Raw genomic sequence first — 12,600 nt, forward strand, 5'->3', positions numbered from 1 at the left:
TCTTTTCTTCTCCTACCTCAGTGGGAACCGTATTCTGCAGGGACTGGCTGCTGGAATAGCAGTGAATGAGAACGGGAGAGGCCAAATCACAGGTATGGGAATGAAAACATCATCGTTATGCCCAGTTTGTTTCTGTCTTTCAGCCTCTGTCTGTTTGTTTGATTGCAAAATTTATCTTATTGTGGTTCTCGGGTGACTTTAGATGCAATAATCCCCTGGTTTGCACTTTTTAGTTGGCATTGCTGCCTCTGATGGAGGGAGTGTGTCTTTCCACAGTGTGTCCTCCAAGTTATTGGTCTTTTTGTCTCTGGCCCAGCTGGGATATGGAACTGCGCTCCAGACCAGTCTGCTGCGTGGTCTCTGCTTTTTTTCCCATCTAGTTTGTAAGCTAAAGCTGTCTATGATGCCTTCCTGCTGTTGTGGCACCTCTGAGTGGTTTTCCACTCTGCCTTGCAGGACACTGCAGAGGACAGTGAGGTGGTGGTTACTGGAACTGCTCATGACCAGTCTCCTGTGTGGGAAACCGTACTGGGGAAATGGGGGAATGGGGAAGATCCTGTGGCTGGGGCTCCACGCAGGCAGTGGGAGATTTTTGGTGGGGCCAGGTCTCCTTGCTCTTCTGTGGGCAGGAGGCTGCTGTGGTTGCTTTGTCCTCCCTGTCCCTGTCCCAGTCCCAGGGAATGTTATCTGTGAGAACCAGTGGGGTGGGGTGGACACCCGCTATGGGGGTGACCCTGTCCTCAGGAACAACCTCATCTTCTGCGGCTACTTGGACGGCATGTTGGTGGGCGAGCATGGGAAGGGCCTCACTGAGGGAAATGCCATTCATGGTAAGGAAACCCCAGCAAGGGGTTGCGGTGGGTGCCCAGGAGGAGGCAGTGGTGGGTGCCCAGCACAGGGCTGTGGTGGGTGCCCAGCTGTTCCACCCCACACTGAAGGCAACAAGGGCTGCAGTGTGTGGATGCCATCCTCCAGCCTCTCACACCTCATCAACAACCAGATCAGCCACAACAGCATCTATGAGGTGGCAGTACTCTGCTGCAAGGATGACACTGGTAACCACCACCCCAGGCAGGGGGACAACCAGAGCCTCCAGGAGGAGAGGGAGGGTGCCAGTGGGGAGAATGACCCCAACAGCGAGGAGGACTACCCAGCTGCCCAGCATCCCGTCAGCGTGGCACTGGTGGAGTTGAACAGCATCAACCACAATGGAGGTGAGCTCGGCACCCAGGGCTCTTCCTGGGCTCCAGGAGAAGGGGTGGTGTGCAGAATGGTGTGTGGTCCTTCTCCACCACTGCTGGCGTCTGCCAGGGTCCTTCTCAGCTGCCGCTAGGCCAGGAGTACCCTGTAGGAATGGTGGGCTGCGACCTGAGTGTGTGTAGGATTTTGTCCTTAAGTTCCCAGTCAGAAAGTATACTGTGACAGAAGAAACTGGGTGGCCTTTAGAAGCAGAAGTCCATTTGTGGTCTTCATGACTGAGGCTTCTCCTTCAGAAACCCATGACCAGCCAGAAGGTTTTTACTGGTACTGGTCACTTGGACCAGTACCCTGGCAGGGCTCTGGTACCTGAGTGGAAGAGGAGAAACCAGGCTGTCACTGCACTAGATCCAATGTTTAGAGTTAGTAACGCTAAACACTCCAAAAACAGAGAAAAAAGGAAAGAAAAAAAGAAAAGCAAAGGTTGAGATAGAGGGAGAACAACCAGAACCAGATGTTCCTAAGCAGCTGGCATCACTGTTTCTCCCAAGATGCTGATGAACACAAACTCTGTGCCTTGACAGATCCCCATCAGCCTCCCCCTTCCTGCTAACAGAGAGTTCAGATCAGCTCTGCTGGATGCAATGATCTTCTACCCTTAAATAATAAACCAGGGGGAGGGGAGAAAAAGGGTTTGTTCCTGTCACTAACTGTCAAAAAAATGTTTAGTGTGTTGAAATAATTTGGGCTCTTGAACTGCAGGAAGAAAAAAAATTAGAGGAAAGAAAAGGAAAGAAAAAGCAACAGCCAGGGGAGAGGGAACTGTGAGAACATCAGCTCTGCACACGAGGGGCATGGACATGCCCAGGTAGACATTAAGGTGGGATATACGTGAGGTCTTCCAGCAGGTACTCATGGGGAAATGTAGTGAAAGCAGAGCAGTGTGGAAGCGGGGGGAGCGCCTTGGCTGGCTTAGCTCAGCTGTCTGAGCTGAGCTTTGCTTTTCGAACAGAGCCGAGAACGTACATTTTTAAAGCAGAGCCTTGTGGGACTCACACCAAATCCCAGCCCTTGCTCAACGGTTTCCACAGCAGCTCCCCAGCTCTGGCTGGTTGCTCTCAGCAGTAGCAGGACACCCTCTCCAAAACTCTTCAGAAAGGAAAAAAAAGAGACATCAGATGCAAGACTGCAAGGTTCTCCACCTGCCAGAGAAAGGTCAGGGGATGCAGGAGGCTCTAGAAGTAACCACAAAAACTCGGCTTACCAGGAAAAGCAAAGATTATGGAACCACACCTCCAGCTCTGCCACACGAGGCATGAACTGTAGATCTCCTCGCAACAGGGCATGCGGAGGGCCTGTAACGCAAATGTTCAAGCCAACTGGCAGTCCCCCAGGGACTATTAAACTCAAAGTTACAGATTAATTTCCAGCTGAGGAAACCCTGAAGCTGCAAAATGCCCCAGACTCCCTGCCAACAGGGAGCAACACAGGGGCACAGGGTCTTTCTCAGGCACGTTATCAGATCCTGCATCTCGCTGGAGACCCACCAGTGAACTCCACACAGCCAATGTTTTGTACCTGCTGCGGATAAAACTGCTGATGGTCACACTTCACTGGTGCAGGGGCTGTGAGGCTCGGGCCCTTTAGCAGATCCTGCTCCTCGCTGAAGCCCCACCAGTGAACTCCACACAGCCAATGTTTTGTACCTGCTGCGGATAAAACTGCTGATGGTCACACTTCACTGGTGCAGGGGCTGTGAGGATGCTGGCACAGGCCCAACAAGCGTGGCCCCTTGAGGGGGAGAGAGCTACACCTACCCATATCTAGGGCTGCTTCATCACCTGCAGCAGGTAACTGAGGACGGGCACAGAGTAGACCCCACACTGAGCATCCCCATCCTTCAAAACACGCAAGTGATGGCATTACGATGGTGCACAGGAATAAGGTTCACTTTGCTGGAGCACGGCCTTCAAGACAGCCTATCCTGAGCCGTCATACCATATTCTTCCAGATTGATGAACAACTTGCAGTAAAGACACCCCAGCCCCACTACAGTTCGTTTCAGTCTCATGCAACCCACCCAGCCTGCCTTCTTTCTCTCCCACAAGCTTCCATCCTTTTATGCTGGTGCCCACAGCTAGAATCCTATACAGATCTATTTTTTTGAGTTTTGAGCACATTCCCAACCTTTTGGAGCTCTCTTGTGCTTTAGCGGGTGTTTCTCAGCCTGGAAGACACTCTGCTGGTGGGACCTAACCGCATGGTGAAGGTGCAGTGGGACTCAAAGCGGCTCACATCTCCAGTTCGAGGTTTGGAGGCAACAGCCGCCGGCAGAAAACAATCAACAGGAGAATTAGGCACCAACAGTGCAGCCACACCCTGATTGTCCGTCTGTCCTTGCGTACCCTCAGGCTGCTCAGCATCTCAGAAAGCTACGAGTCCTCCCTAGATAAATCAGTGCAAAGCCGCAGTGAGGACAACCTTGTCCTGGATAATACTGATATAGCTGAATCCAGTAACAAATTGTTTTCTGCTATAGATCATGCTTATCACCACTGTCCTTAGGGGACAGGTGACAAAATGAGATTCCATCCTGTCAGAATTAAACCAGGACACCTATTATAACGAAAATAAACCCAGCTGCTGCACAATATTCCGGCTTGGTGATCCAGAGGTGGTCGACTCACCACGACTTAGCCGGAGCTGAAGGGCAGGCTGGCCACGCTCAGACTGTCTGTGGACCCCCAGGACATTGGGGACACAAGATGCTCTGTCCAGGCATCTGCGCCAGGAACCACAGGGAAGCAATTACTCTGTGACAACCGATGCCTCATAACTTCCTCCAGCAGCAGGACGTCATTCCAGCTCCACCTGCAGGAATTTCTGCTGGTGAGAAAGCCTTAAGGGTTAGATGGGAAAGGTATTGCTCAGGGAGGTGAGGGAAACGAGCAGGCTGAGGTTGGTGAGGAAAAGCAGGCTATGGGTTAGAAAAGCCGTGGGGAAGGGAGTGAGTCTTGGGGCTGCATAAAAATACTGTTAAATAGCTTGGAGAGCCAAGGCATTTAGCTTCCTTGGTATAATCCCGCAGGCAAACGCTGACTGCAGCTTCCCAAGGGTGCCTTCTAGCAACCTTCATGAATTCTCTGCACCAGCCCGGACCCCGTCTGTGATCAGTCCCTCTGCACAGTTCTGCAGCTGAAGTTTCCAGAAGGAACGTGCTGAAACTGAATTGTGCAGGAACGTTAGAGAACATTTGCAAAATGAGATCTGAACTGATAGAAGGGACGTTCATGGTACAAATGCCATTCCAAAAGAAGTTACTCCTCTAAATCAGGGAACACACAATTGGCATGTCCTTGCAAAATTATTCACCTCTTAATTACAGGGTTTGACTATCGGAAGCTTACAGTGCTTTGGAACCTACAGGCAAAAACAGTGTCTTGCAAATAATCAGAAATGGGAGCGTGTGGAAACTGTGGTTATCTCCAAAACATTTCACCTAGTGAAAGTAAAAAGTTTCATCACAGAAACTGAAACAAGATATATGCCCAGCAAACACACCGACAGCGGTCTAGAGGAACAATTTTCCTGCAGAAAGACCTCACCTGGCTCTCCCTGCCCGCCTGAAGCCACCTTCCCTTACCTCCCAGGGGCAAGAAGCCAAACGAATTCATTGCCCAGTAGAAATGGCTTTTGCGGGAGGCTTCTTCCCATCACACAGGAAGACGGGCGCAGCTCCTGGAGAAGCACGTTGCTGTGGTAGAGCTGCAAATGACTCTCTTCAGAGCGCTGCGGACACAGCAGATAAGCCTTTGGCTATGAACCAGAGGCAGAACCCAAAGAGGTAAGAGAGCACCCGTAGTAAGGGTGGGGGTGAATTAAGTCCCTGTGATGCTTCGAGCAACCTGACATCATCTGGGCACCAAGTTCAGGCTACAAGAAGTAGCAACCCAGCCAGCTTTGTAAACAAACCACCCTTAACTGGGATCCCCTAAATGGGGAACACCATTAACAGCTACAAAAAAGACCTTCAGTTCTTTCCCACCAAGAGTAAAACCCGTAAAGTTATTCGATTCCGGGGGTGGGGGCGGGGGGCTATGCGGGGTGAAAAAATCCGAAACTTCAAATCTGCACAATTTAAAATGTATATGTGTACAGCACCAACAGCAACGAGGAAATGCATGAGCACGTTATGGCTCACAGAGGAAATCCCTGCTGGTAAAGACAGCACAATAGCAGGTCTGATGGACAGGAGAGTTCGCAGCACGGATTGCCAGTCCCAGAGCAAGCGTGAGGCACGGGGAGAAGCCGTACATGCATGAAACGAAGAAAAGTGTGAGTTTGAGCAGAGAACACGTTTGTACTAGATCTACAAAGATGCTGATGACCTATTTATGTAGCAGATAAATACCTGTGCAGCTACCCAGGAAGTCACGCATAGAAATTCTGCACCAAGCCCCTGAGAGAACCCCACACCAGAGGCTCCTCTGCTCCTATCTCTGTATCAATCTGCTGCACAGCTGTATTAAATGCCTCCTTTCCTCCCCACAGCTAACAACACCAAGCCTAAGCGCTGTGCATTTTATCTGAATTATCAGCATTTGCTGGGTCTGCCTTTGCCGACATGGACGGTAAACGTGGACAAAAAAAAGAGACGAAAAATTCCATACAGCTTATTCAAAGGCTGGAAATGCCCCACAGCCCTTCTTGTTACAGGGTGCTCTTCTTGCATCCCTCTTCAAACAGAAAAGCAACATGGGAAGCACTAGAAATCTAAAGTGGCAGCCAGACTGACCAAGGAAAATGTCTGGTGGGAAAGCAAAAAGGACTGAGGGTGAGGGTCATACATGCTGAGCAAAACCAATAGCATCGTCTGTGTGAATTGCCCTAAACTGAGTTGTTTTGACCGGCTTTGCAAACAAACTCACCCATATTGCTCTGTTGATGCCGTTGTTAATCTGCACAGAAGACACTGCCTTATTTGTGCTGGTCCGTGTAGTTCTCTCTCTCTCTCTTCCTCCTTGACTCTGCATCGCAGCTCTTCAGGACAAGGACTGCCCTTTCTTAATGCCAAGAAACCACCTTGCCACTTAAATGTTGCTGTAGCTGAAAACATTTCTTTTATTATTATTTTAGAAATCTCTGCCCCTTACAGTCCAGAGTCCTCTGGGAGTGAAACGGGTGGTGCAATCACTATGTTCCACAAGCATTAACATAAGCCCTATTTTCCACAGTGCTTTAAAAATTTTCTGGCCTCTAATAGTTGGCCACAATTTTCTCACAGAAAAAAAGAGTTGTATAAGCACATCATGACAGTGAAGGCACTTGTGAAATTTTTTCTTAAAACTTCTGGGTTTTTAAATGCATGTGGAAGTACCCTCCCTGTACAGAAATTTGTGCCTCCCAGAAAGCAGTGAATGCCTGGGGGAGTGTAGCTGGCCTGCAGAGCTGGTGAACCTGTGGCTCCCCATCGATGCAACACTAGACAGAGCTCCGCCAATCCTTCCTCTTCACAAACAAGCAAAAAATAGACACAAACAGGACACACAATGCGACTAACTTCGCTTCTAGCAAGGATACACATAAAATTACAGTGAAATATCTTAAAATTAGGAGAACTCCTTAGAATGCAACAACGTGAAGTGATCATTTCCTTCTGTTGCACAGTCCTGCAAAACCCATAATCAGGTAATGTCAATGTTTCTATTAAAAACACATGCAGCTTCGTACCATCTCCTTCTTTACTCTAAATGAAAGTTCTAGGTGCTCGCTTGTTCGTGTTTTGAAGTTGAGTAGTTGGGCTCTCTCAAAGAACATGCTGCTACTGAGCCCCTCTTGAACTCAGCAAAAAAGAAAGAGAACACTTCAAATAAATAAAAATTTTCAATCATTCCTTCAGCTTTAATTGGAAGTAATTTTTAGAAACTTGCTATAGCTTCTTCTGACGGATTTTTGGCTTCTCCGGTGAACACACCTCTTGAAAAAATTCTTTCCTACAATGACAAAATCAGTTTCTTTCCCTTTGCATAGCTCCTCCCAATTTCACAATGTTGAAACAAGAGTTTCATCATTAGACCAAATAATCTCTCGGTCACAAGTTATTTAGTTATGACCCATCCACTGTGTACAGGTTCGCTGGGTGTTTTATTTTCTCCAAGATTCTGGCCATCAACACACATAATATCTCAAAATCCATTCACTGGAGCATCTTCACTTTTAATGGGTTGTTACCCTTGCCAAAGAGGCTCGCAAAGCATGTGTGTTTTACATCTGCGTATTTTTAATATGTATTTATATGCATATAATCAAAACCGTAATTACAAAAGGGAATCACAGCTGCAACTAATAAATTCCTTCTATGAATTTTCTTTAGTGAGAAAGGAAGCAAGAGCGCTCTGGTAAAGAACCAAGATATCATCTTCATTTTGTATTCAGTAAAGTCAGACTTCCCTTCCAATCAACTCTTACCATCACAATCAGCCTTTCCAACTCGTCATTATATTGGCTAAAGGATTGGGGTATTGCATTCCCTGACATCTGCCTCTGAAGAAAAACATTTTTTCCTAGAACCACACTTAAAACAGAGAGCGTGGTTTGGTTTTGTTTTCTCTGAAGCTTGCCATTTGATCAAACATATCCCTCAGCATATGCTCTTTGTGCATGTCTGCTTGTTTTGTTTTTCTGTTTCAACTGATGGCTATTATGTTTATGTCCCATACACTTCTTTGGTCAGAATCTCTCTCTTCCACTTATCCCATGAGGACAATAAAGATTACCAACAAAGTAAACTGTGGTAGGGTGGGAACTATAGATTTTGGAAAATAATCAGGGTAGATCGAAACTTGGCCCAGTGAAAGGCAATAGGAATCTTCCCTCCAGCCCCAGCAATGACAATTTTTCATCTAGAATAAGACTACTTCTTTTCCAGACACCTAGTTCTGTTATCCTAGACCGTCCCAGTATGAACCATTGAGGGTCTGCGATGTTTAACACAAATGAGCCAAGATGACCTTTGACTTCTCAATAGTTTGGCATGCTGTTGTTTAAAAGAGCAATTGGAGGCCACCAAAGGCAAGGCCAGCAGTATTTGCACATAATGAAGAACCAACAAGTAACGCTTAATTCCACCAGTACACCTGAGGGCTATAATTGTACATTATAATATATAGTTATGTAATTTGTACATCATCTGGCACAATCAGGACAGCAGTGACAAGAACAAACTCTGTCCAAAATAAAGGTAGTGATAATAGCTTTTTCATTTTGGAGATAATATGAAAAATTCATGCAACTCATCAGAAAAAAGAGAGAAATCCGACATGGGCTATGAAGAGTTTTTTCAATTTGTTTTTCCTCTTTCTTTTCTGTAGGTACAGAACATAACGGGTTTGTTTACTCTGGAATTTCAATGAGAAAGGACAAGATAGATATATCGTTAGCTTTTTTAGTCAGGGTTTTTTTTTAAAAGTTATCTTTAGTCATTTTTTTTGCATGTATAAACCTTGGCTGGTGGTACATGGAAAGGTATAGGTTCAGCTATATGTCTCAAATTGACACGTTATTTTCTGATTATCTAAGTTATTTGCTGATGTTTCTCTTGTGCACTGTATACAGACAACTTGAAATTAAATGCAGAAAAGCAACAAAAGACATACAAAGTTCCAAACGAGTTAATTTTATTTTTAAAAGTGTATTGGCTCAGCAGAGATGAAAATTTTACCTTTTTAGTAACTGATCAAGCAAATAGAAACTTGGGGGCATTATTTGACTCTGGATAAATAATGGCAACAGGAAATATTAATGCCATTCAGGATAAAGATACTGACAAAATACATTCCAGGTTACAGGTTTTCGACATAACGTATATAGACTAAGCACCGTTCCAGAGAAACCTCCTTGTGCAAAGCCTGTATTTTACATGGACAGCTGAGGCAGGTATGAAGACCATCACCAACAGGGTTCGGTGCCTTGCAGGAACATGAGACTTAGTTATCGCTTCCACATAAAGCCACCAGAATGGTTTCATAATCCCCTTTGAGTTCATCCTGTAAATTTAAGTACAAAAAACAACAACAGTTAGGATAATGGTCTCAAGCGAAACAAATTTCAGTAAGCATTCGATATACGTGTACCAAACATCCGTCCTTCACCTAAATAAATTAACCGCTTGATAACACATATGTGTAAGCCACCATCACTGAAGTTATTTGTGTGACCTAGAAACAAACACATGCATTTCCAGAGTGGAGCAGAGATAGACAAGGCCAGTAAAAATCCCGGAAAGTCTCATGGCATCAAAAAAAAGAAGAGATGCACAGAAGATTACTGTCTGTCCAGGAGCTCAAGCATTTCTTCTCTAGATAAAGGAAAAGTGCCTTCTTGACCAGTAATGTCCGATATTCATTAATAGTGAAACACTACGCACGTGTCTAGGATTGTCTCAAACACAGCCTAATGGTGCAGTGACACTCCGTTCACCACGGGATCACTCATTCAGCTTGGAATAGATGGGACATGAGTATGTGATGCAACTGTTACATGCTTTGATTTCTCGAATTTTAATCTGCTTTGCAGAGACATGCGAATGTTTTACCATAGCCAAGCTAGGCTTCAGCTGTTAGGGTGCGATCAGCACTTTGGAATACAAAGAGGGGGTGTTAGGGTTACACACCAAACTACAACCAGTAATGTCCGATATTCATTAATAGTGAAACACTACGCACGTGTCTAGGATTGTCTCAAACACAGCCTAATGGTGCAGTGACACTCCGTTCACCACGGGATCACTCATTCAGCTTGGAATAGATGGGACATGAGTATGTGATGCAACTGTTACATGCTTTGATTTCTCGAATTTTAATCTGCTTTGCAGAGACATGCGAATGTTTTACCATAGCCAAGCTAGGCTTCAGCTGTTAGGGTGCGATCAGCACTTTGGAATACAAAGAGGGGGTGTTAGGGTTACACACCAAACTACAGATTACACACACTCAGGAGGAAAGAATAAAAGTAATCTTTTGCACCTTACTGAAAAAGTAGCAGACACCAATAAAAATCGTAAAGACATTTTGATACGTAGGAAGTATGTTTCCACTCTACAGAGCTGCTTTGCAAGTCTAGCTTTCCTCAAGTCCCTCATTGGTTAAAATTTTCTGGAAAGTATGTTAGGTGGTCTGTACCCTTTAAGAAGATACTTTCTTTTGTTTAACTCATTTACTTAAGTCATCTGGAAAACAGTCCAAATAAATGTCAGGCTAACAAGACACTCGCAAGAGTACTTCAAATGTTAAAACCCAACAGCCAGTTCCATCAAATATATCCTGCTGTGGGTACACGTGAACGCCATCACCTCCACTCTCCTGCCAATGTACCTTTTGTCTGTCCAAGTATGGGAATTTGGGAATGCTGTAGTCTCTGTTCAGATCTTGGCTTCTGCTTTCAGATGGCATCCTGAGACATGTACCACCACTCAAAAATTGCTATAGCTTTCGTGACAAAAACCTTGCCCCAGAAAGTGAGTTTGTTCTACCAGCATGTGAATAGCTGGGAACAGGAGTTACTCAGCTACGATGAGTTACTCAGGGTGAACTGGTGACTGAAGAGCGGAAGAGTTAGCAAACCCTTACTGGACTTCCCAGTTCCTTACGTTTTGCATTTCATATGCCACCTGAGAGAAAAACCTACCATAATGGCTTGGCGGAGAGAGATGCCGTACAGCCTCTTGTAATAGCCTTTGATCTCATTCATATCCACTTCATGGCGTGAAACCATGATTCTGATGAGTTCCTTGTGCCGTGTCCCAGAGCCCTGATAAAAGAATAAAGGAAAATAAAGAAGAAAGGAAAAAAAAAAAAAAAAGGAAAAAAGAAGAAAAAATAAGGAAAAAAAAAAGAGAGGTTATTATTTCATTAAAACATCTTAAATCTAGGTTCTTTGTGTTCATCCATCAGAATTTTTGTGGGTGAACAAAGCCCACATCCTATTTCTTCCACATCTTGCATGAGGGGATCCTCTCATATTTTGCTTCTGTTCCCTATAAGCACAATTAATTTCTGACAGGCTATCTCCATCACTGGATTTTTTAAAATGTATTTCTTTTAGCTGTTTCCTAAAAAGAGGCATATCCTTTAATGTGCTGGCTCTACACCAGAGACAGCCTAGACTTCACTGCTTTTTAGTATTGTTATTATTATTATTTTCATAGTGCAATGAACTGTGTTTGTACAATGTTCACTCCATTTTTCACAGACTGCTCCTAACCAGGTCACAGGAGTTGTGAAAATACCTGTATAACAGACTGTTTTGGGACCTCACGTGACTCAGGTTCCCAATTTGTCAGAAGGACCATGGGTATCTTGTCAAAGATTAGGCTTCCACGAAGTTCTTGTACAGACCTTTAACTGCTTTCCTGTTTACTTTTCATTAATGTTTTTGTGGTTTCATAAACAGGAAAGACTATAGTTAGCTTTCTGTCACTGTCTAGATTAGATGATGTGTGTGTGGATGGATAGATGTCTTCCTGAACACACTACAGCAAAGAGGCGCCTCCTCCTACAGAGAGACACCCAGAGGTTTCAAAGGAAGGAATGGGAGAGAAAGAAATACACTGAATTTCCTTCTGCAGACATTTCTTATCAAACAAAGGGCTCAGAAAGCACTAACTAGCTTGTTATTCAGCTTACAAAGCATCCCCTGTTTACAAAGAGAAGTTCGTTCTTTCAGTTACCTTCATGGCCAAGTGGAGTTTCTCGGCGAAGAAAGCTGGCTTGCTCGTGGCACACTTCACTGTAGTGAAACAAAGAGATGAGGTCACACCCGTTGTTATACAGGTGACAAGTAACACAAGGCGAAAGTCTGGAAGGAAATAACTTGAAAAGCAGCCTCAGTGTCCCACCAGCGTCTGCCCCGTCGTTACCTCTCTTCAAAATATGGGAGAAGGTCTTTCCTCTCTCTATTCAGAAAGCAATTCAGTCGGGAAAGAATAGTGGCTGGAAAGGCAAGACCGCGGTCCTTAGCTTACTGCCGCGGAACTGGGAAAGGCGTGGCTGTCCCCGAGGAGAACAGTGTGAAGACACTTGTGTCTTCTACAGCAAGGCTGGTGGTTGTGATCTGATGTTTTGTAAACCAAGTTACAGCAAGTACTTGCCCTACACTTCTGATACAAGGAGGATCTGATGGGACTTGCTTGTTCCTCCAAAGCATGTTTGGCTGAGATACAGAAGGTGAGAACAGGACAGGTGTTTGTCTTCTCATTCCGTTCCTGGGCCACTAACCAGAGTGTTTTCGGTGAGTCTCGGCCTCACCTTATTTTTCACAAGGAACAGCAATGTTAAGGGTCTTAATATAGACCTTTGTCACAAAATTTTTAAGAATTTTTTTTTAACAAAACCACAGAAGGAAATT

General features: G+C 45.1%; 1 protein-coding gene across 1 annotated transcript in view; it reads left to right on the forward strand.

Annotated features, from left to right (window-relative positions):
* The window catches only part of FBXO10 (F-box protein 10), a gene marked incomplete at both ends in the record, with an annotated part of 11,637 nt that extends 10,423 nt beyond the window's left edge, over positions 1–1,214 (forward strand). The window contains 3 exon segments of the mRNA XM_010142228.1: positions 22–92; positions 678–830; positions 939–1,214. Coding sequence (XP_010140530.1) covers positions 22–92; positions 678–830; positions 939–1,214 — 500 coding nt within the window.
* Between the last annotated feature and the right edge of the window lie 11,386 nt (positions 1,215–12,600).

This window comes from Buceros rhinoceros, unplaced genomic scaffold (assembly GCF_000710305.1).
Source record: "Buceros rhinoceros silvestris isolate BGI_N320 unplaced genomic scaffold, ASM71030v1 scaffold2078, whole genome shotgun sequence".
In the NCBI taxonomy this organism is placed as follows: Eukaryota; Metazoa; Chordata; class Aves; order Bucerotiformes; family Bucerotidae; genus Buceros; species Buceros rhinoceros.